The sequence below is a fragment of the Theropithecus gelada genome, chromosome 16 (genome assembly GCF_003255815.1).
Source record: "Theropithecus gelada isolate Dixy chromosome 16, Tgel_1.0, whole genome shotgun sequence".
Lineage (NCBI taxonomy): Eukaryota > Metazoa > Chordata > Mammalia > Primates > Cercopithecidae > Theropithecus > Theropithecus gelada.
The window spans coordinates 27,278,632-27,304,270 of NC_037684.1; the positions used below are offsets into that span (position 1 = coordinate 27,278,632).

The following is a 25,639-nucleotide window of genomic DNA, read 5'->3' on the forward strand; positions in this document are numbered from 1 at the left end:
GGTGACTCAAATTTATAATCCCATCACATTGGGAGGTCAAGGTGGAAGGATCACTTGAGCCCAGGAGTTCCAGACCAGCCTGGGCAATATAGCGAGACCCGATCCCTATAAAAAAAATTTAAAAAGTCGGCCAGGCGTGGTGGCTCACATCTGTAATCCCAGCACTTTGGGAGGCCGAGGCGGGCAGATCACCTGAGGTCAAGAGTTTGAGACCAGCCTGGCCAACATGGTGGAACCCCATCTCTACTAAAAGTACAAAAATTAGCCGGGTGTGGTGGCATGTGCCTATAATCTCAGCTACTCAGGAGGCCGAGGCAGGATAATCACTTGAACCCGGGAGGCGGAGGTTGCACTGAGCCAAGATTGTGCTACTGTATTCCAGCCTGGGCAACAGAGCTAAACATCTGGGGTGGGGGGGGAATTTAAAAAATTAGTCAGGCGTAGTGGCACACACCTGCAGTCCCAGCTACTCGGGAGGCTGAGGTGGGAGGATCGCGTGAGCCTGGGAGGTAAGGGCTGCAGTGAGCCATGATCTCACCATTGTACTCCAGCCTGGGTGACAGAGCAAGACCTTGGCAAAAAACAAAAACAAGACTAACCCTCCCTCCCCCTGCCCACACACACTGAAATTAGAGAAGGAAAGGGCAGGTTGTGATAAGTATCATGCCGCAAGGTGTTTTCTAACTGGAAAATTCTAGTTTCTAATACCAAAATGAGACAAAAGTTCGGTTGATGAAAAGCAAGTCTTTCTTGTATCCTTAAAAATATGATCCTTAAAAAAAATATCCTTCTATCTGGAAAAATATGAAGGTAAAACCAAACATCAAAGGGGACAGTACTCTGAATACTGCTCTATTCTCACTCTTTTTCTATATATAGAGTATATATAGAGATAAATATATGTATTTCTTGAGACAGGTTATCACTCGGTCACCTGGGATGGAGTGTAGTGGCTCAATCATGGGTCACTTGCAGCCTTGACCTCCCCAACTCAAGCAATCCTCTCACCTCAGCCTCGCAAGTAGCTGCAACCACAGGCATGCATCACCACACCTGGCTTTTTTTTTTTTTTGAGACGGAGTCTCACTCTGTCGCCCAGGCTGGAGTGCAGTGGTGCAATCTTGGCTCACTGCAAGCTCCGCCTCCTGGGTTCACATCATTCTCCTGTCTCAGCCTCCCAAGTAGCTGGGACTATAGGCACGCGCCTCCAGCCTGGCTAATTTTTTGTATTTTTAGTAGAGATGGGGTTTCACTGTGTTAGGCAGGATGGTCTTGATCTCCCGACCTCGTGATCCGCCCGCCTCAGCCTCCCAAAGTGCTGGTATTACAGGCGTGAGCCACTGCACCCAGTCTTAATTTTTAAAATTTTCTGTAGATATAGGGCTCCCTATGTTGCCCAGGCTAGTCTTGAACTCCTGGCCTCAAGCAATCCTCCCATCTTGGCCCCTCAAAGTGAAGGGATTATAGGTGTAAGCCACCAGGCCCGGCCTTAGTTCAGTACTTCTTTGCTATCTATATCCTATCACCTGGTAGGACTTACAACTGTGATACAGTGATTTGGGACTTAGAAAAGATACTATCATTTCTCTGAAACTTTGTATTTTATTATTTTTTTTGAGACAGAGTCTCGCTCTGTTGCCCAGGCTGGAGTGCAGTGGCACAATCTCGGCTCACTCCAAGCTCCGATTCTGCATTAACTGAATCTTACTAAACAGAATTACTGGTGAAGCAAATTTATCCATCGAGACTATCTGGTATGTGTTACGTATGTATTCTGTTGGTGCTGGAAGATGTCTGTGTGCCTATCAACATGCGACTTCATGTAAAGTTTCTTCATGTTCACCGTTCTTAGCAAATGCAGTTTCAATCCATAGACAGCCAGCAGTGGATGTTACTATAGGAAAATGCAGGATTAAAATTGTCCTTGTATAGGCCAGGCGCTGTGGCTCACACCTGTAATCCCAGCACTTTGGGAGGCTGAGGTGGGCAGATCACGACGTCAGGAGATCGAGACCATCCTGGCTAACACGGTGAAACCCTGTCTCTACTAAAAATACAAAAAATTAGCCGGGTGTGGTGGTGGGCGCCTGTAGTCCCAGCTGCATGGAAGGCTGAGGCAGGAGAATGGCGTGAACCTGGGAGGTGGAGCTTGCAGTGAGCCAAGACTGCACCACTGCACTCCAGGATAAGTGACAGAGAGAGACTCCACCTCAAAAAAAACAAAAAAACAAAAAAACCGTCCTTGTGTAAAAAATAAATAAATAAATAATGAACTCGGGAAACATAATAAAACAAGATTTCATCACAATTTTGAGTCAAGTCTAAACTTTCAATATGCATGTTTATTGCTTTTTCATCGAAAATGTTTCCTGTTTATATTATGCAAATAAGAGATACAAAAAGTCAGAGATAGTATATATAGTAGAATCCCATCATAAATTTACATGGGCTTGCGTATGTCATTGGTGAAATAATATCCTTTAAAACATGAAAACATACAAGTAACACCTAAATAGGTGGACTATGAAAGACACTGTTATTATCAGTACGAAGAAGGGGTCCCCGTGTAACTATGTCAACCATACTTACCCTGGAGACCTGAGCACAGCGGCACAGGGTAACAACATCTAGAAAAGAAAATATCCTAAAAAGAAAAGAGAGAAAGACAACTTTTATTGTATGATAAAGTAGTTGACCTTTATTTATTTTGAGACAGGGTCTCACTCTGTCAGCCAGGCTGGAGAGCAGTGGCATAACCACTGCTCACTCCAGCCTCGACTTCCTGGGGTCAGGTGATCTTCCCACGTCAGGCTCCTGAGTAGCTAGGACTACAGGCGCCTGCCACCATACCTGGCTAATTTTTAAATTTTTGTAGAGACGGGGTTTCACCATGTTGCCCAGGTTGGTCTCGAACTCTTGGGCTCAAGCAATCAGCCTCCCAAATTGCAAGGATTACAGGTATGAACTACTGCATCCGGCCAGTATCATAAAGTAGTTGCTCTTGATTTTAGCACAGAAATAACTGACTACATGTATATACACACACAAACACAAAGGCAGTTCTTTAGAACACACACACAAAATGCTTGAGCAATCTGTGAAGATAATACTGCCCATATAAAACACAGCGGGAAAAAATGTTTTACTTGATAATGTACATACAGATGCTGACCAAGTTCAGTTACCTACACCAAAGGATAATAAATAATTTCTAGCTGGTTTTTTTAAAATACAAAAAAAAAAAAAAAAAACTTCCCACCTAAAATTATCAAAAGAAAGAAGCTAGGGGAAGGATCTTTCTTTTGTTTTGTCTTGTTTTGAGACAGGGCTTCACTCTGTCACGCAGGCTGGAATGCAGTGGCACAATCACAGCTCACTGCAGCCTTGACCTGGGCCCAAGCAATCCTCCCACCTCAGCCTCCCAAGTAGCTGGAACAAGAGGCACATGCCACCAAGTCTAGGTAATTTTTAAAATTTTTTTGTAGAGATGAGGGTCTCCCTATGTTGCGCAGACTGGTTTTGAACTCCTGAGCTCAAGCAATCCTCCTGCCTCAGACTACCAAAGTGCTAGGATTGTATGTATGAGCTACCATGCTTGGATGGGCAGGATTTTTTTATTTGAAACAAGGTCTCACTCCTGTCGCCCAGGCTGGAATGCAGTGGTGCAGTCATCATTCACTCCAGCCTCAATCCCCCAGGCTCAGGTGATTCTCCCACCTCGCCTCCCAAATAGCTGAGAGTACAGGCGCATGCCACCATGCTCAGCTAATTTTTGTTGTTGTTCTTTTTTGTTTTGTTTTGTTTTTTTTTTTTTGAGACAGAGTCTCACCTGGTTGTCCAGGCTGGAGTGCAGTGGCATGATCTCGGTTCAAGTGATTGTCGTGCCTCAGCCTACCAACTAGCTGGGATTACAGGTGCCTGCCACCACGCCCGGCTAATTTTTGTATTTTTAGTAGAGATGGGGCTTCACCATGTTGGGCAGGCTGGTCTCAAACTCCTGATGTCAGGTGATCCGCCCTATCTCAGCCTCCCAAAGTGCTGGGATTACAGGCGAGAGCCACCACACCCAGCCCCTGATGGGAGGGATCTTAATAAAGTATTTTACAGTCATGAAGGAAAAAAGATAATTTAATGAAGCCTAAAAAGCAGCAATGAAAAATGTTAAATGTCTAGGAAAAAAAAAAACCCAGAAACAAAATAAAATATAAATTAAAAAAAGATCTCTACATATTTCATTCTAATTTAATAAATTACAAAACTCTTTTAACACAGCAATGTTAGAAAATATTTACTGTCTAGAATTTTTCTCAGTCTTATAGAAGGTAAATAAATACTTATTTTGAAGTAGACCAGTAAGTTAATTTGCTTAAAGCCTGATAAACCACACCATAAGCTACCTGTGAAAATAGGCCAGGGAATCCTGGAAATAAAAGTGAATGGGAGATCAGGCAAGGTGGCTCATGCCTATAATCCCACCTCTTTGGAAAACTGCTAGAGGCCAGGAGTTCAAGACCAGCCTGGGCAACACAGTGAGGCTCCCTGTTTTAAAAAAGAAAATAAAAAACATAGCTTTGGCTAGGCATGATGGCTAAAGCCTGTAATTCCACCATTTTGGGATGCAAGGGCAGGAGGATAACTTGAAGCCAAGAGTTTGAGACCAGCCTGGAAAATACAGTGAGACTCTGTCTCTACAAAAATTTTAAAAATTAAGCTGGGAACAGTGGCTCACAGCTGTAATCCCAGCACTTTGGGAGGCTGAGGTGGGTGAGTCATCTGAGGTCAGGAGTTCAAGACCAGCCTGACCAACATGGTGAAACTCCGTCTCTACTAAAAATACAAAATTAGCCACGCGTGGTGGTGGGAGCGTCTGTAATCCCAGCTACTCAGGAGGCTGAGACAGAAGATTCACTTGAACCTGGGACATGGAGGTTGCAGTGAGCTGAGATCATGCCCTTGTACTCCAGCCTGGGAGACAAGAGTGAGACTCTGTCTCAAAAAACAAAGTAGCCAGGCATGCTGGTATATGCCTGTAGTTCCAGCTAGTTGGGAAACTGATGCAGGAGGATCTATTGTGTTCAGTTTGAGGCTGCAGTAAGCTACAATCATAGCACTGCACTCCAGCCTGGGTGACAGAGTGAGTTCTTATTTCTTTTTTTTAAGATGGAGTTTCGCTCTGTCGCCCAGGCTGGAGTGCAGTGGCACAATCTCGGCTCACTGCAACCTCAGCCTCCTGCGTTCACATGATTTGCCTGCCTCAGCCTCCAGAGCAGCTGGGATTACAGGCACCTCACCAACACACCCAGCTTTAAAACAAAAGTTTTAAATTTTGATGTTATCCACTTTATCTATTTTTTCTTTCATTTCCTCAACTTTTGGTGTCAAATCCAATAAATCACTGCTAAACTCAATGTCATGAAGTTGTTCTGCTTTCTTCCAAAGATTTTATAATTTTAGTTCTCAGACACAGGTCTTTGCAAGACCATTTATTGAAAAGACTATACTTTTCCCCACTGAATGGTCCTGGCATCTTTGTCAAAAATCATTTGACCATATATGTGAAGGTTTATTTCTGAACTCTCTATTCTATTCCACTGGTCTTTGTCTGCTTTATGCCAGTATCACACTATTTTTAAATATTTTCAGTTTTGAAGCAGAAAGTGCTTTTGGTGATTGAAATATTTGCATGATGTCAGAAAAACTATTAATAGCAACTGAACTGGTTTCAAGAATCTTTCCTTATGTTTTCTTACACATTTACTTCCTCTAACAGATTTCTGATATTTTGATTTCTCTCCAATTATAGAGGCCCATGTAAGGGACTATTTAAAACAGATAATAAGTTAAATAAGCTGGGAGGGTTAAGCAAGGAGCAACATGGAAAGCAAATATAACTGATCTATATCCTGCAATCTCAGCAAGACACCAGCAAGGGACAGGAAAACCCCTGAATAAAAGCCCAGAGAACAATTATAGTGAATAATGTCTAGAGAATCTGCCTTCTCTAAGGAGAACCAGATACATGGATAGAAAGGGGGGAAACATCTAGTTAAAATGATGAGCAATCTCTGAAACTGTGGTTATAATTTTTCAGCTTGCCTGAAATGAAAGAAAAGCATTCTGATTTGGAGGTTGTTGAGTTTCATTCGAAAAACATTTTTACCACCTGCCACCTACAGGCACTTAAGTCCCTACTGTTAAGTAGCTCATGGCATAGGGGCTGGAGGTAGATATAAAATAAGTAAAATATATGTGAAAATTTCAATTAGCGATGAGTACTATAACAAAGCTGAGTAATGAAATAGAAGAGTGATCAAGGAAAGCCTCCCCTAGGAGTAGGTATTTGATTTAGAATCTAAATGATCAAAGGAAAACAGATTGCCAAGATCTGGGGAAAAGAGCATTCCAGTAGACGAAATAGTGGGTGTATGACAAAGGCCTGTTTGAAGATCAGAAGAGACAGTGAAGTTGGACTGCAGCAGCAGCACAACCCTATACTGAGTTCTTAATTATGTACCAGGCGTCATTCTAAGTGCGTAAATTTACATACTAATCCAATGACTCCTTAAAAAACAATTCTAGGCCGGGCACGGTGGCTCAAGCCTGTAATCCCAGCACTTTGGGAGGCCGAGACGGGCGGATCACGAGGTCAGGAGATCGAGACCATCCTGGCTAACACGGTGAAACCCCATCTCTACTAAAAAAATACAAAAAACTAGCCGGGCGTGGTGGCGGCGCCTGTAGTCCCAGCTACTTGGGAGGCTGAGGCAGGAGACTGGCGTGAACCCGGGAGGCAGAGCTTGCAGTGAGCTGAGATCCGGCCACTGCACTCCAGCCTGGGCGACAGAGCAAGACTCCGTCTCAAAAAAAACAAACAAACAAACAAACAAACAAACAAAAAAACAATTCTATAAGATCGGTACTATTAGCATTCCCATCTTATAGATGAGGATATTGAGCAAAGTTGTTAGTCAAGGGTCAAAATATGATTTAAAAAAAAAAAAAGACTGGGCACGGTGGCTCACACTTGTAATCCCCAGCACTTTGGGAGGCCAAGGTGGGTGGATCACCTGAGGTCAGGAGTCTAAGACTAGCCTGGCCAACATGGTGAAACTCCATCTCTACTAATAATACAAAAATTAGCCAGGCATGGTGGTGTGTGCCTGTAATCCTAGCTACTTGGGAGGCTGAGGCAGGAGAATCGTTAGAACCTGGAAGGCAGAAGTTGCAGTGGGCTGAGACTGCTCCACTGTACTCCAACCTGAGTGACAGAGTAAGACACCATTTAAAAAAAAAAAAAGTTAAAAGGCTTTGTGGACATAATAAATGATTTCAACTGTATTCTAAGTTTAGGGAAAGCCTAGGCCAGGCATGTGGCTCATGCCTATATATAATCCTAGCACTCTGGGAGGCCAAGGCAGGAGGATCACTTGAGGTCAAAAGTTTGATCTTTTTTTTTTTTTTCTTTTTTGTAAAGACAGGGTTTTGCAATGTTGCCCAGGCTGGTCTCACCAAAGTGCGGGCATTACAGGCGTGTGTCACCACACCTGGCCCACGGCCAGGAGTTTGAGGCCAGTATGGGCAACACAGTGAGACCCCGACTCTGTAAAAATGAAAAAATTTAGCTGAGGATTGTGGTGCATGCCTGTAGTCCTAGCTATCCAGGGGACTAAGACAGGAGGATCACTTGAGCTCAGGAGTTAATGGTTGCAGGGAACTGTGATCACCCCACTATGCTTTGGCCTGGGCAACAGACTCTGTCTCTTAAAAAAAGAAAAAGCCTGGGCAACAGACTCTGTCTCTTAAAAAAAGAAAAAAAAAAAAAAAAAAAGATAGGTTTCTATTGGAAGGGTGGGATATAAAACATTTTTTAAAAATTTAATATAATAAATTTTTTTTAAAAGGTAGAGAGGAATATACCCATTCATACAAGTATTATAGGCATAGCCTTGAGGCTTTTAAAAGTCTAGGATTCCTTATTAAAAAGTTCCAGCAAAGCCATTTTTTAAATAAAAGGGTCTATATGGCCAATCACTATTCTCGTTGCACTTTATGCAAATAATCAGGCCACATACAATAAGACTAAAAGTTACTTTGCACACAAATTGATTACTACAATTTGTCTTTGATAGAAATAGGGGACTAAAGAGAAAAATAATATGCTTCAAAAGAAAACTATAATATACCTTGTATCATATTCCAACCCCGACCACTGTTTTTGAGTTATTGTCTGTAATTCAGACTGAGTTCTGAATTACGTCTAACAGTGTCCTCTAACAAACCTGGATATATATATTTAAAAGCTTGTTTTCATAGATCCCATCAGGAATAAGATCTATTTTTGAAGGACTACTTAAACTAGGACTTATACTTCTATACATGTAGAGATTTCTCTTCCTTCTTGTCAAGGTCTGTACCTGCTATTATTTTTATTTTAATTAATTAATTAATTATTTAGAGACGGAGTTTTTGTTCTATTGCCCAGGCTGGAGTGCAATGGTGCAATCTCAGCTCACTGTAACCTCAGCTTCCTGGGTTCATGTGATTCTCCTGCCTCAGTCTCCCAAGTAGCTGGGATTTACAGGCGCACGCCACCACGCCCAGCTAATTTTTAGTAGACACGAGGTTTCCATGTTGGCCAGGCTGGTCTCAAACTCTTGACTTCAGGTGATTCACCAGCCTTGCTTCCCAAAGTGCTAGGATTACAAGTGTGAGCCACTGAGCCCGGTCTTATTTATTTTTTTAAGAGACAAGATCTCACACTGTCGCCCAGGCTGGAGTGCAGTGGCACTCTTGCCTCAGCCTCCTGAGGAGCTAGGATTACAGGTGTGAGCCACTGAGCCTGGCCTTAATTTTTTTAAGAGACAGGATCTCACTCTGACACCCAGGCTGGAGTGCAGTGGCACTCTTGCCTCAGCCTCCTGAAGAGCTAGGACTACCAGTGTATGCCACCAAACATGTCTAATTTTTAAGTCTTTTGTAGATGGTGTCTTGCTGTGTTGCCCAGGGTGGTCATGAACTCTTGGCCTTAAACAATCCTCCCACCTCAGCCTCCAAAAGTGCCATGATTACAGGGTGAGCAATGGCACCCAACCTTGTCTTGTATCCCTGAATGCACTTGTCTGGCCACAACCTGGGATTCATGAATGTTTACAATTAAATATAAAAAAAAGTCATTCCTCAGACTCAGACATGTGCCCCTAGTCAGCAAGAATTAGCTATAGTGGTTGTCACCCCAATCCCTCATGAATGAAGAATGTAAATAGAAAAGGGGGGACTGAAATAGTGCCCCAAAGAATTAAAGACATCAGTGAGTAATATAAATTTTTAGTTTGTGGGATAGCAGATAAGGAAAAAAACCAGGGTGGGTGCGGTGGCTCACACCTGTAATCCTAGCACTTTGGGAGGCCAAGGCAGGTGGATCACCTGAGGTCAGGAGTCCAAGACCAGCCTGGTCAATATGGCGAAATCCCGTCTCTACTAAAATACAAAAATTAGCCAGGCGTGGTGGTGGATGCCTGTAATCCCAGCTACTTGCACAGGAGAATTACTTGAACCTTCGAGGTGTAGTAGGTTGCAGTGAGCCGAGATCACGCCGCTGCACTCCAGCCTGGGTGACAGAGCGAGACTCCATCTCAAACAAACAAACAAACAAACAAACAAACAAACAAACACACTTTAGGCCAGGCATGGTGCCTCATACCTGTAATCCCAGCATTTTGGGAGGCTGAAGAGAGCAGACAGATTGAGATTGAGCCCATGAGTTCAAGATCAGCCTGGGCAACAGGGCAAAACCGTGTCTCTACAGAAAATACAAACTACCTGGGTGTGGTGGCGTGTGCCTGCAGCCTCGGCTACTCGGGAGGCTGAGGCTGGGAGGATTGTTTGAATCAAGGAAACAGAGGTTGCAGTGAGCTGAGATCGCCCCACTGCACTCCAGTGATGGAATGAGACCCTGTCTCCAAATAAAAAAAAAAAAAAGAAAGAAAAGAAAAGAAAAGAAAAGAAACAATTTGCTGAAACTCCTTCTGCTTGTAAGATCACAAAACTGGATGACATCAGCTGGAACCAATGTGCCCAACTGAAGTCTGCATAGAACCAGTTTGCTGATGTCACAGCTGGAATTTCCATTACGTTTCATAGTAATTCCCCCTGAATTTGCACATGCAATCCATGAGGTAGCATGAAGAGACAGCCATGCATGCCTGAAGACTTTCCAGACCTCCCCTTTCCTTCTGCCAGTTACCCGCTGATCTAAGAATTCATCCCCTAAACCTTTTCTAATAAAATTAGTGCATTAAAGCCAGCACAGGGCACCAGATTTGAGCTGGACTCCTGTCTACATGTTAGTCGACTTGCAATAAAAATATTTCCTTTACTCAAAAACTCAGTGTTGGCTAGGCACAGTGGCTCATGTCTATAACCCCCAGCACTTTGGGAGGCTAAGGCAAGGAGGATTACTTGAGCCCTGGAGGTTGAGACCAGCCTGGGCAACATGGTGAGATCCTGCCTCTACAAAAAACACAAAAATTAGGCCAGGAGTGGTGGCTCAAGCCTGTAATCCCATCACTTTGGGAGGCCAAGGTGGATGGATCACTTGAGGTCAGGAGTTCAAGATGCGCCCAATCAACATGGTGAAACCCAGTCTCTACTAAAATATAAAAATTAGCCAAGCGTGGTGGCACATGCCTGTAATCTTAGTTACTTGGGAGGCTGAGGCAGGAGAATTGCTTGAACCCAGAGGGCAGAGGTTGCAGTGAACTGAGATCACGCCACTGCACTCCAGCCTGTGCAACAGAGCAAGACTCCCTCTCAAAAATTAAAGAAAAAACAAAACACAAAAAATTAGCTGTGCATGGTGGCGTGCATGTATATGTAGCCCCAGCTACTCCAGAGGCCAAGGTGGGAGGATCATTTGAACCCAGGAGTATGAGGTTGCAGTGAGCTTTGATTATGCCACTGCACTCTAGCCTGGATGACAGAGTAAGCCCGTTTCTAAAAAACAAACAAAAAACAAACCCCCCTGTGTCACAGTACTAGTTTTGAGTGCATCAAGCACTAAGCCTCTTTTGCTCAGTAACAAAACCTTCAGCTTTTAAATTTAGCTGCTGCAATATTTTATCTTCTCCTTACCGGTCATATTATTTATTTTCCCTTCTTTCATTACACTTTACTGTCCTTTTAACCATTTCTGATTTTTTCTTATTTTTCATCTCTTTGTTTCCAAGTCTTACCTAGATTCTCTATTAAGGCTCTTTTTTTTTTTTTCCCCCTTTTCAGTTTCTAAGTGGCAGGTAAGGGAGAGAGTATCAAATAACCAGGAAAGGTGGTATGCCTTTCTTCTTCCCTTGAGACAAACTTGCTACCACTCTGATGCTTCTCCTTAACAAATTTTCTATCTTCTTCAATATTGATTATCCAACTCCACTCCCAAATCAACATATATACTTCCAATCTAGGTAACTCAATTTCCAAAACAAAAAATATATCTAATGTAACAAAAACATTGCATTGACGAAATGCTGCTTTTTCCTGTCATTCACTAAACTGTACTTTTATGAGGAGTTTCATAATCTAAGTTTCTTAGGTTTGCCAAAACATCACTAACTTCTGAGCAATTTTTAAAAATATTATATAGGGGTGCCAGGAGTCATAGGTGAGAGGCTTTACAAACAATGATCCTAATTAGACTTTAGTAACCTGTTCTCTATGAAATAAAGCACAACGGACAGACGTGAAACATCAGGTAGGTAGTCAGATGTGGGCAGACCTAGGAGATACTATTAAACACACATCTCAACAATCCTAATTCTGTTTTTAGCATGTCCTGAAGGGGTTCTAAGTATTAAGCTGCCATTGAGTTAGCTTTTCACCTGGATTTGAATGTTTTAGAACATTTAAAAAATTAAAAGGAGGCCGGGCGCGGTGGCTCACGCCTGTAATCCCAGCACTTTGGGAGGCCGAGGCGGGCGGATCACAAGGTCAGGAGATCGAGACCACGGTGAAACCCCGTCTCTACTAAAAATAGAAAAAAACTAGCCGGGCGTGGTGGCGGGCGCCTGTAGTCCCAGCTACTCGGGAGGCTGAGGCAGGAGAATGGCGTGAACCCGGGAGGCGGAGCTTGCAGTGAACCGAGATCGCGCCACCGCACTCCAGCCTGGGCAACAGAGCGAGACTCCGTCTCAAAAAAAAAACAAAAAAAAAAAAATTAAAAGGAGAAGACAAATATAATCACTGTGTTCCTCTATTAAAGTAGTAAGAACTGACCGGGTGTGGTGGCTTACACCTGTAATCCCAGCACTTTGGAAGACCGAGGCAGGCGGATCATCAGGTCAGGAGTTTGAGACCAGCCTGGCCAACACAGTGAAACCCATCTCTACAAAACATACGAAAATTAGCTGGGTGTGGTGGCAGGCGCCTGTAATCGCAGCTATCAGGAGGCTGAGGCAGGAGAATCACTGGAACCCAGGAGACAGAGGTTGCAGTGAGCTGAGATTTTGCCACTGCACTCCAGCCTAGGCAACAGACCTAGACTCCATCTCAAAAAAAAAAAAAGTAGTTCTTACTACTTTTTGGTCTTTCCAGTTCTAATCTGGCTCCCTAATAAGATGGATATAAGCTTCAGCACTTAAATCCCTTCTACCACTCCACATCTAGTATGTCTAAGTATTTGCTATTATTTAGCACCCTTTAAATTGTATGTTTTTTTTTTTTTTTTTTTTTGAGACGGAGTCTCACTCTGTTGCCAGGGCTGGAGTGCAGTGGTAGGAGCTAGGCTCACTGCAAGCTCCGCCTCCCGGGTTCACGTCATTCTCCTGCCTCAGCCTCCTGAGTTGCTGTGACTACAGGCGCCCGCCACCACACGTGGTTAATTTTTTTTTTGTATTTTTTAGTAGAGACGGGGTTTCACCATGTTAGCCAGGATGGTCTCAATCTCCTGACCTGGTGATCTGCCCGCTTCGGCCTCCCAAAGTGCTGGGATTACAGGCATGAGCTACCACGCCTGGCCTAAATTCTATTTATTCTATGTAATTGATAATGAAGACAGTCACCTTTTTTTTTTTTTTTTTTTTTTTGGAGACAGAGGCGCATCCTGTTGCCCAGGCTGGACTGCAGTGGCGCGACTCGGCTCACTGCAACGTCCCTCTCCCGGATTCAAGCAATTCTCCTTTCTCAGCCTCCTGAGTAGCTAGAATTACAGGCACACGCCACAATGCCTGGCTAATTTTATTATTTTTAGTAGAGACGGGCATGTTGGTCAGGATGGTTGCAAACTCCTGACCTCGTGATCCACCTGCCTTGGCCTCTCAAAGTATTGGGATTACAAGCGTGAGCCACGACGCCTGGCCTTTTTTTTTTTTTTTTTTTTTTTTTTGTATTTTTTCTGAGATGCAGTCTCGCTCTGTTGCCCAGGCTGGGGTGCAATGGCAGGATCTCAGCTCACCACAACCTCCACCTCCCTGATTCACGTGATTCTCTTGCCTCAGCCTCCCAAATAGCTGGAATTACAGGCATCTGCCACCATGCTAGCTAATTTTTGAATTTTTAGTACAGACAGGGTTTTGCCATGTTGGCCAGGCTAGTCTCAAACTCCTCACCTCAAGTGATCTGCCCGCTTTGGCCTCCCAAAGTGCTGGGATTATAGGTGTGAGCCACCTCGCCCAGCCGAGATAATTATCTTTAGAAACCAAAATAAAATAATTGGTGGGGTAGGCTGCCAGGGTTTTAGCTACTACAGCAATTATTTTTTTCCTTCATAACAAACATTTATTTATTTTTATTTATTTATTTTTTGAGACTGAGTTTTGCTCTTGTTGCCCAGGCTGGAGTGCAATGGCACAATCTCGGCTCACAGCAACCTCCGCCTCCCGGGTTCAAGTGATTCTCCTGTCTCAGCTTCCTGAGTAGCTGGGATTATAGGCGTGGGCCACCACACCCGGCTAGTTTTGTATTTCTAGTAGAGATGGGGTTTCTCCAACTCCTGACCTCAGGTGATCCGCCTGCCTTGGCCTCCCAAAGTGCTGGGATTACAGGCATGAGCCACGGTGCCCAGCCCAAAATTTACCTTTTAAAATACACACTTTAAAGTGCATAATTGATTTTTTTTAGTATATTCACAGTGTTGTGCAACCATCACTACTATGTAATTCCAGAACATTTCAACAATCTCAAAAGATTCCCTGTACCCATTAGCAGTCGCTCTCTATCCCTCCCTCACCCAAGCCCCTGGCAACCACTAATCAACATTCTTTCTCTATGGATTTGCCTATTCCACACATTTCATATAAATGGAATAACACTGTAATGAAGACTTTTGTGTTGGCTTTCACTTAGCACATTTTAAAGAATATATCCATGTTGTTGCATATATTCATACTTCATTCCTTTTTGTGGCTGAATAATATTCTACTGTATCCATTCTCCAGTTAATGGACAATTGGGTTGTTTTGACTTTTTGGCTATTACAAATAATGCTGCTATAAGCATTCCAAGTTTTTGTGTGAATATATTTTCAGTTCTCTTGGATATAGCTAGGTTATGTGGTATTTCATTGCTTTTTTTTTTTTTCTTTTTTGGGAGACCGAGTCTCACTCTGTCATCCAGGCTGGAGTGTAGTGGCACCATCCTGGTTCACTGCAACCTCCGCCTCCCAGATTCAAGTGGTTCTCCTGCCTCAGCTTCCCGAGTACCTGGGATTACAGACGCGAGGCACCACACCCAGCTAATTTTGTATAATTAGTAGAGACAGGGTTTCACCATGTTAGCCAGGCTGATCTGGAACTCCCGACCTCTAGTGATGCACCCGCCTCGGCCTCCCAAAGTGCTAGGATTACAGGTGTGAGCCACCATGCCCAGCCAATTATGTGGTACTTCTATGTTTAGAGATTTTAGAAACTGCCAAGCTGTTTTCCACAGTGGCTGTACCAGTGTACACTGTAGTGTACAGTTTCACTAGCAATTTGTGAGGGTTTTAATTTCTCCATATCCTTTTTTTTTTTTTTGAGATGGAGTCTCACTCTGTTGCCCAGGCTGGAGTGCAGTGGCACGATCTCAGCTCACTGCAACCTCTACCTCCCTGTTTCCAACGATTCTCCTGCCTCCCTCAGGCTCCCAAGTAGCTGGGATTACAGGTGTACACTACCACACCTGGCTAATCTGTGTATTTTTAGTAGAGACAGGGTTTCACTATGTTGGCCAGGATGGTCTTGAACTCCTGACCTCAGGTGATCTGCCCACCTCAACCTCCCAAAGTCCTGGGATTACAGGGGTGGGCTACTGCGCCCAGCTTAATTTTTGTATTTTCACTAGAGACAGGGTTTCACCTTGTTGGCCAGGCTGGTCTTGAACTCCTGACCTCAGTTGATCCACCTGCCTCGGCCTCCACATCCTTGACAATACTTTTTGATTACAGCCATCCTAGGGAATGCAAAGTGGTTGTTATTCTTGGCATTTCCCTGATGGCTAATGATGTTGAGCATCTTTTCATGTGCTTAATGAAAGCAGTAGGCTTTCACAAACTACAATAAGGTTTTCACAAACTACCTCAGGAGGGAAGAAGATTAATGGGCAAAGTTTAAATAATGTATATATACAGTACATGTCTTTAAAACATATACTATATAGGTACATGTTTTCTTCCTCTTCCCTTCCCTTGTTGAAAAGAGTCAGTCCTAAAGCCATTAGGAGGGGCACAGCAAGGTAGGTGTCAATGCCAGGTTAGAGGTTGGGGGCAGAAGCTTGAAAAATACGTCAGAGTCCAAGCAGAGTGAGGAGAGGACCCTTGAGAAGGGTGACCTAGCAGGAGATACTGGGACACAAGCAGGGTGAATGGGCAGCCTTGGGTAGAGTATCAGAGACAAAGTAAGGTGAGAAGGGCATCCACACAGAGGACAAACCTAGTGTGGGTTTTAGAACCCAAGCAGGACTTTGTCAGTGCAACAGGAGGAGGGTGGCAGGCATGAAGTGCCCGAACCCAGTGAAGTGAAGAGGGCATCTTTGAGAGAGAAAGAGAGCGCGCGCACAACTGTAGAGTGAAATTGGTTAAAATCAGGGGAACTGAGTAATAAAATACATTAACCATAACAAAGATGGGCAAGGTGGCTCATTCCTGTAATCCCAGCTTTTGGGAAGGCCAAGGTGGATCACTTGAACCCTGGAGTTCAAGGTTACAGGGAGCTGTAATCATGCCATTGCAGTGTAGCCCGGGCAACAGAGCAAGATCCTATCTCTAAAAACAAAAAAACATTAACCATAACAGAAGCTAGGTTTCTGTTACAAAGGGAGTTGTGAATCTGGAAAGGGAGAAAACTAGACTAAATTACGCAGTGTTGGATTGGAATTGGAAATATCAGTATATTAACAGAAACATAGTTCTCAATATATACAGATATAAACATAAATGTAAATTGTGTACATATATGCACATGTGTTCATGTACATACATATATACACACACACACAAATACACATATATATTTTTTCTCCCCCCCGAGCTCTGCCTACCAAGGGGGCCTGGAGCAGTAACCCCCCAATGTCAATGGTATTTAACTCCCAGATACTGGCTTCTAAACATTTCTTTCTAGTAGAAGGAATCAGGGCTCCTTGGAGAAACAGGGCAGAGAAAATGTAAGAGGAGCCTGGAACACCTTGTGATAGAAAGCAAGTGAGTGCTCAAAGAATGATGGGGACACGTCAAAAAGTCATGGTAACCAGCTTGAAGGGGCTCCCATTGGCCAAATCTGGGACAACCTGAATATGAAAACAAACAAGAGTAATGAATTATAATTTACTAAATAAAAAAGGGAAGCCATAAATTCGGACTGATGTAAATTAATAGACTGAAGTTTAAGAAGTATGGGACGGCTGGGCATGGTGGCTCACGCCTGTAATCCAAGCACTTTGGGAGGTGGAGTGCTCCTCAGGGTGGATCACCTGAGGTCAGGAGTTCGAGACCAGCCTGGCCAACATGGCAAAAGCCCGTCTCTACTAAAAATGCAAAAAATTAGCCGGGCATAGTGGTGGGCGCCTGTAATCCCAGCTACTCAGGAGGCTGAGGAATGAGAAGCACTTGAATCTGGGAGGCAGAGGTTGCAGTGAGCAGAGATCGCACCATGGCGCTCCAACCCAGGAGACAGAGCGAGACTCCATCTCATTTAAAAGAAAATGAAGATGAGAATAATTAATAAAACATAAGATGTTCTTGGATAGCATAATTTAGTACCTTAGAAGATACCAATACTTCCCAATATAATTTCCTGATTAAATGTCCAATATATGAATTCAATCCAAACAGGTCTCTTTTTTGCTTAATGAAAAAAATTGATTCTGAAGTTGATATGGATGAAAAATGTGTGAAAATCACCAAGAACTTATTAAAAAAGATGAAGAGGAGGTGCTTCCCCCCAGCCCCCGAAACAATGTCTCACTCTGTCACCTAGGCTGGAGTGCAGTAGTGCTATTTTGGCTCACTGCAACCTCTGCTTCTGGGGTTCAAGCGATTCTCCTGCCTCAGCCTCCTGAGCAGCTGGGATTACAGGCATGTGCCACCACACCTGACTAATTTTTATATTTTTAATAGAGACAGGGTTTCACCATGTTAGCCAGGCTGGTCTTGAACTTCTGACCTCGTGATCTGCCCGTCTTGGCCTGCCAAAGTGCTGGGATTACATGCGTGATCCACTGTGCCCTGCCGAGGTGCTTATTAAAATGTACAAAAATTACTGAATTCCAAACAATATGGTAATTATAAAGAAACAAAAAAATTGATGGAACAAAACAGAAGTATCCAGAAAGGCCCCAAATACATGTAGGAATTTAATACATAGGAGAGTTGACTTTTCAAATTAGTAGCAAAAGAATGAATTATTTAGTAAATGATGTTAAGAAATCTCATATTTGAAGAAAGTAAAATCCCTGCCCTCACGCCATATATTAAAAAATTCCTATGATAGCTTTATTGGCAAAATGTTGACAATTAATTGAAGTGGAGTAACAGGAGTTTCATTATACCATGCTGTCTACTTTTATGTTCGTTGGAGTTAAGAATTCCATGAGAAAGAGTAGATTTTAGTGGATAAGAAGGAAGGCAGGTTGAGTTTTTGGAGTATGCCTAAAGAACACGAGAAGCTGGTCTGCATCTTTGATAGGATGTGGTAAGAATCCTCAACAATAGTCTAAGACTATCAGAATTCCACATTAAGCCAAGTCCTTGGAAAGCCCTTAACCTTAAAAGTGTTCTGTGCCACTAAATTTTGTTATGAACGTTTTACCACAATTAAAAAAACAAAACAGGCTGGGCACAGTGGCTCACACCTGTAATCCCAGCACTCTGGGAGGCTGAGGCGCGCAGATCACCCAAGGTGGGGAGTTTGACACCAGCCTGACCAACATGGAGAAACCCTGTCTCTACTAAAAATACATTAGCCAGGCGTGGTGGTGCACGACTGTAATTCCAGCTACTTGGGAGGCTGAGACAAGAGAATCGCTTGAACCAGGGAGGCGGAGGTTACAGTGAGCCGCGATCGCGCCACTGTACTTCAGCCTGGGCAAAAAGAGCCAAACTCCATGTCAAAAAAACAAACAAAATAAACCAAAAACTTTCTGTAGCATAATGCTGAAATAGATCTAAGCAACTTCCTCTGAGTTCTTAAATAAACCCAGAAACTCCCTAAAAAAGAAGCTCATAGCAAAATGTAGGCAGAAATCTCCTTTTTTTTTTTTTTTTTTTTTTTTGAGACGGAGTCTTGCTCTGTGGCCCAGGCTGGAGTGCAGTGGCCGGATCTCAGCTCACTGCAAGCTCCGCCTCCCGGGTTCACGCCATTCTCCTGCCTCAGCCTCTCGAGTAGCTGGGACTACATACAGGCGTCCGCCACATCGCCTGGCTAGTTTTTTGTTATTTTTTAGTAGAGACGGGGTTTCACCATGTTAGCCAGGATGGTCTCGATTTCCTGACCTCGTGATCCACCCGTCTCGGCCTCCCAAAGTGCTGGGATTACAGGCTTGAGCCACCGCGCCCGGCCAGAAATCTCCTTATTAAAATACTGAGAAGTCTTTGTTATTTTCAACTTAAGAATCAGCACAAATTTTATTACAATACAATATTAAAAAGAATTCTGGGCTGGGCGTTGGTGGCTCACGTCTGTAATCTCAGCACTTTGGGAGGCCGAGGTGGGTAAATCACGTGGTCAGGAGATCGAGACCAGCCTGGCCAACATGATGAAACCCCGTCTCTACTAAAAATACAAAAATTAGCTAGGCATGGTGGAGTGTGCCTGTAGTAATCCCAGCTACTCAGAAGGCTGAGGCAGGAGAGTTGCTTGAACCAGGGAGTAGGAGGTTGCAGTGAGCTGAGATTGCATCACTGCACTCCAGCCTGGCAACAGAGCAAGACTCCATCTCGGGGGGAAAAAAAAAAAAGGAAGAGAGAGAATTCTGTCTCTCAGAGAATTATTAATGTTTAAGGATAGTTTTTCAAATTTCAGATAATAGCAATTCTACATTCTAAGATTACCTTACAAACTGTCCACTAAAGCCCAATGAGGAGAGATTTAAAAAGGATAGCAGGGCTGGGCACAGTGGCTCACACCTGTAATCCTAACACTTTGGGAGGACAAGGTAGGCGGATCACAAGGTCAGGAGTTTGAGACCAGCCTTGCCAACTTGGTGAAACCCCATCTCTACTAAAAATACAAAAATTAGCTGGGTGTGGTGGTAGGTGCCTGTAATCCAAACTAGTCGGGAGGCTGAGGCAGGAGAACTGCTTGAATCCAGGAGGCGGAGGTGGCAGTGAGCTGAGAGCATCCAGCCTGGGCAACACAGCAAGACTCCATATCCAAAAAAAAAGAAAAAAAAGAAAAGTATAGCAGAGGGCAGAACTGGGAGGAGGTACTGGAGGCCAGAAAAACAAAAACAAAAAAACAAAAAAAACCGAACAGCAGGGATGTAAATCTTTTCATTATTATTATTCTTTTTTTTTTTTTTAGACGGAGTCTCACTCTGTGGCCCAGGCTGGAGTGCAGTGGCGAGATCTCGGCTCACTGCAAGCTCCGCCTCCCGGGTTCACGCCATTCTCCTGCCTCAGCCTCCCGAGTAGCTGGGACTACAGGCGCCCGCCACTTCGCCCGGCTAGTTTTTTGTATTTTTTAGTAGAGACGGGGTTTCACTGGGTTAGCCAGGATGGTCTTGATCTCCTGACCTCGTGATCTGCCCGTCTCGGCCTCCCAAAGTGCTGGGATTACAGGCTCGAGCCACCGAGCCCGGCCTATTATTCTTTTAAATAGAGACCGGGTCTTGCTATGTTGCCCAGGCTGGTCTCGAACTCCTGGCCTCAAGCGATCCTCCCACGCCAGTTTCCCAAAGTGCTAGGATTACAGGCATGAGCCACTGTGCCCAGCCAATCCTTTTATTAAGTCTAATATTGTGTATTACACTTACTTTGACGGGTTGATTCTAATTGAAAAACATATAGATGGTAATACACGCACTGGAAAAAGTCCTTTTTGTCCTTGAGACAGTCACTGTTGCTTATTTATCTTCCCCTAGATTTTGTGTCCCTACAAAAAACATACATACACATACACACAGGTTTTGTTTCTTATACAAACTAGTTTTGTAACTTGCTTTGTTGACATAATAAATATGCAAATAATTTCTTATCAAATATTGTCTGCCTCTTGAAGAATTCTGTGCAAAATTTGGTAGATCAACTATCTATACTTGCCTTGTTAAAACTCAATGCTTAAAGCAAAATTTTCTTTTGGTATCAAGTAAAAATAATCAAAAATATATGTTTATAGCTACTTTAAAATTTTAAAAACCCTTTAATTTTTGGAGGTAGATCTATATTTGATCATATTTGTCTGTCTGCCTTCATCCATTCCCTCCTTCCTGAAGACAGTAACAGAAGCATAAAAGGTAAGTGGTATATACGACCTCACAGCATGGTTTACCAACTTCTGACTCTAAATATTTCACACATAACTATCAGCATAAGAGGCTTTTGAATATAACTCATTATACAGATTGGAATATTAAAGCTTAGACTGATTTCTGATAGTGCCCTGTATGAATTTTTTTTTTTTTTTTGAGATAAGAGTTTTACTCCTGTTGCCCAGACTGGAATGCAGTGGCAAGATCTTGGCTCACTGCAACCTCTGTCTCCCAGGCTCAAGCGATTCTCCTGCCTCAGCCTCCCAAGGAGCTGGGACTATAGGTAAATACAACCATATCTGGCTAGTTTTTGTATTTGTTGTAGAGATGGGGTTTCACCATGTTGGCCAGGCTGGTCTCAAACTCCCAGTGATCCACTGGTCTTGGTCTCCCAGAATGCTGTGACTACAAGCCGTGCTCGGCCCAGTATGAATACTCTACAACAAAAAGAGACTAATAGCCACATGTAACTCGGAAAACAACATATAGTTTTAACAAAATTTTTTATTTCATATTTTTATGATTGTATTTGCTAAGTTCTTTTTTTGTGTTTTTTACTCTGAAACTAGTATGTATTTGCTAAGTTCTTGATTGCCTATAAAACAATTCTGCCTCCAAAATATACAGTGAATATAAGTGAAAACTTAAGAATACTCCCAGTATATTTTTGAAGTCCACAGTCGACATGCTGTATAAAAACTAATCAGTTGGCCAGGCATGGTGGCTCACGCTTGTAATTCCAGCACTTTGGGAGGCCAAGATGGGCGGATCACGAGGTCAGGAGTTTGAGACCAGCCTGGCCAACACAGTAAAACCTCATCTCTACTAAAAATACAAAACTTAGCCAGGCATGGTGGCAGGCGCCTGTAATCCCAGCTAGTTGGGAGACTGAGGCAGGAGAATCGCTTGAACCCGGGAGTCGGAGGTTGCAGTGAGCCAAGATCGCACCATTGCACTCCAGCCTAGCGACAGAGCTAGAATCTGTCTCAAAAAACAAAAAAAAACAAAAAACAAAAAAACCAAAAACCATCAGTCTAGGGCCAGGCACGGTGACTCATGCCTGTAATCCCAACACTCTGGAAGGCCAAGGTGGGTGGATCAGCTGAGGTCAGGAGTTTGAGACCAGCCTGGCCAACATGGTGAAACCTCATCCCTATACTAAAAAAATACAAAAATTAGCTGGGCATGGTGGCAGGCCCCTGTAATCCCAGCTATTTGGGAGGCTGAGGCAGGAGAATTGCTTGAACCCAGGAGGTGGAGGTTGCGGTGAGCCAAGACTAGGCCATTGCACTCCAGCCTGGGCAACGAGAGTGAAATTCTGTCTCAAAAAAAAAAAACCAAAAAAACAAAAACACATCAGGCTATAGTCATTTCCTGAAGTAAGCATAGTATGACTGAAACTACCTGATTCAATGTTTTAATTTAATACAAGGAAATCAGTTACCATATTCCTAAAAAATCAGTATTAATTGGTAATTCTATGATAAATACTCAAATCTGTACCAGTTAGAACCAGCAGTAGACATTTCATTTGAACTTGAATTAATTCTTGATTTAATAATAATAATGTCTGGATACAAGACTGATTACAAGACCAAACGCCTAGGCTGAGCATGATCACTTGAGGGTAGAAGTTCGTGATCAGCCTGGAAAACATAGTGAGACACTATCTCTACCAAAAAAAAAAATTCCATGCCCCATGCTTAATTTCAATTGTTTCATGTGTGCATATGTGTTTTGTGGGGAAATAATTATTTTTAAAATACTTTGAGATTAACAGACTAAAATATTCAAATGTAAAACTATATGAAGTGAGCTGTTTTACAATTAAATAAATTCTTTAGGTGGAAGTGAGCTGTTTTACAATTAAATAAATTCTTTAGGTAATGACAAATGCATCAATATATTAAACTTCCAAAAAGTTTACAAAAAGCTGCTGTTTCTCCAGAACATCTGAGTACATAAACTGAGTATTTAAATGTATGTAGCCTGATACCTGTGAATATAAAGACATTTTTTTTGTTTGTTTTGTTTTTTTTGTTGAGACGGAGTTTCGCTCTGTCGCCCAGGCTGGAGTGCAGTGGCCGGATCTCAGCTCACTGCAAGCTCCGCCTCCCGGGTTTACGCCATTCTCCTGCCTCAGCCTCCTAAGTAGCTGGGACTACAGGCGTCCGCCACCTCGCCCGGCTAGTTTTTTTTTGTTTTGTTTTTTTGTTTTGTTTTTTTTTTTAGTAGAGATGGGGTTTCACTGTGTTAGCCAGAATGGTCTCGATCTCCTCGTGATCCGCCCGTCTGGGCCTCCCAAAGTGCTGGGATTACAGGCTTGAGCCACCGCGCCCGGCCTATAAAGATATTTTTAATTTAAAAAATTTTTAATTTGACTAAATATTAAGATTGAGAAGTGTATAAGAGTTAAGTGGATCATTATATTGAGCAGTTGATTATAAATTCTCATGAGTAGAATACTCCCGTTTACCTTGTCCAGATGCTCAAGTACTCTGTGTTAACTACTGGGGGTTGCAAGAATCCTCTTTCAGACAGGTGAAGCATGTTTTGATAGGAACACATATCTATAATGAGTAAAATAATGAAACTACTTCCTCAACCCACATAGGAAATAAAACAACCAACAAAACTCAAAAGTTAACCTTTTTTTTTTTTTTTCTGAGACAGAGTCTCGCTCTGTCGCCCATGCTGAAGTGCACTGGTGTGATCTCGGCTCACCGCAAGCTCCGCCTCCCGGATTCACGCCATTCTCCTGCCTCAGCCTCCCGATTAGCTGGGACTACAGGCGCCCGCTACCGAGCCCCGCTAATTTTTTGTATTTTTAGCGGAGACAGGGTTTCACCGTGTTGGCCTGGATGGTCTGGATCTCCTGACCTTGTGATCCGCCTGCCTCAGCCTCCCAAAGTGCTGGGATTACGGGCATGAGCCACTGCGCCCGGCCAACTGTTTTATTTATTTATTTTATTTATTTATTTTTGAGGCGGAGTCTCGCTCTGTCACCCAGGTTGGAGTGCAGCGGAGCAATCGTTGGCTCACTGCAAGCTCCGCCTCCCAGATTCACGCCATTCTCCTGCCTCAGCCTCCCAAGTAGCTGGGACTGCAGGCACCCATCACCATGCCCAGCTAACTTTTTGTGTTTTTAGTAGAGATGGGGTTTCACGGTGTTAGCCAGGATGGTCTCGATCTCCTGACCTCAGGTGATTCGCCCGCCTCGGCCTCCCAAGGTGCTGGGATTACAGGCGTGAGCCACTGCGCCCAGCCTTAACCTCATTAATTTACAGCTGTCCAGAAAAAGGCAAGTCATTACTTATCCCTAAAGTTCTTAATTATATCCAGTACTGTGTTACAGAGGAAATTCAGTAACAATATAAAATATCTGCTTTTCAGAAGCATATATTCTTGTCGAAGAGGAGACACGAGGCAGCTTATTAACCAATATAATGTGTGACCTGAAAATATAGGTGCTATTGAAAGTAATGAAACAATGAGATCAAGATGGGTGGGGACAGTTAAGAAGGGGGTTTTCTCTCATCACCTTTCTTCTTACTTTACAATCTAATTTCTGTCTCTACTCAATGGCAATTGTACCTTGAAGAATACTACAGACTCACTTGTCAAGGCCTTACTATTCAAAGGCCTTTCTCAGTTTTTAATACGCCTCATCCCTTTAAAATTCAGGACACACTGGCCGGGCGCGGTGGCTCAAGCCTGTAATCCCAGCACTTTGGGAGGCCGAGACAGGCGGATCACGAGGTCAGGAGATCGAGACCATCCTGGCTAACCCGGTGAAACCCCGTCTCTACTAAAAAATACAAAAAACTAGCCGGGCGAGGTGGCAGGCGCCTGTAATCCCAGCTACTCGGGAGGCTGAGGCAGGAGAATGGCGTAAACCCGGGAGGCGGAGCTTGCAGTGAGCTGAGATGCGGTCGCTGCACTCTAGCCTGGGCCACAGAGCGAGACTCCATCTCAAAAAAAAAAAAAAAAAAACATTCAGGACACACTGACCATTCCCTACTTATTAAGAATCTCTTCTCCTGGCTTCTCAGACACCACCTTACATGTCTTTAGTATACTTCTGTTTTCCTGTTTTTTTTTTTGTTTGTTTGTTTTTTTTTGAGACGGAGTCTCGCTCTGTCGCCCAGGCTGGAGTGCAGTGGTGCAATCTTGGCTCACTGCACCCTTCACCTCCCGGGTTCAAGCAATTCTCTGCCTCAGCCTCCTGAGTAGCTGGGATTACAGGCACCTGCCACCACACCCGGCTAATTTTTGTATTTTTAGTAGAGATGGGGTTTCACCATCTTGGCCAGGCAGATTTTGAACTCCTGACCTTGTGATCTACCCACCTTGGCCTCCCAAAGTGCTCGGATTAAAGGCATGAGCCACCGTGCCTGACCTACACTTCTGTTTTCAAATGAAGGCATGTCCCAAGATTTAGTTCTTATTCTTATGCTTTACTGTGTACTAAAGAATGGCTCATAAATCAACTGCACGGGTATATCTGGAGTGCTTGTTAAAATGCAGATTCCTGGGTCCTAGATCAGACCTACAGACTCAGAATCTCTAGGTGAGAAACATAGGAATCTATCTTTCCTAAACACTCTCTTTAGGTGGTTTTGTTTTTTTAGACGGAGTCTCACACTGTTATCTAAGCTGGAATGCAGTGGCACGATCTCGGCTCACCACAACCTCGACCTCCCAGGTTCAAGCG

General features: G+C 43.5%; 1 protein-coding gene across 3 annotated transcripts in view; it reads right to left on the minus strand.

Annotated features, from left to right (window-relative positions):
- The window catches only part of FBXL20 (F-box and leucine rich repeat protein 20), a 154,704-nt gene that overhangs the window by 47,502 nt on the left and 81,563 nt on the right, over positions 1 to 25,639 (minus strand). For all 3 annotated transcript variants that reach the window (XM_025363658.1, XM_025363657.1, XM_025363660.1), the window contains exon 3: positions 2,590 to 2,644. In XM_025363658.1, the coding sequence (XP_025219443.1) occupies positions 2,590 to 2,644 (55 nt within the window). The remainder of the gene's footprint in view (positions 1 to 2,589; positions 2,645 to 25,639) is intronic.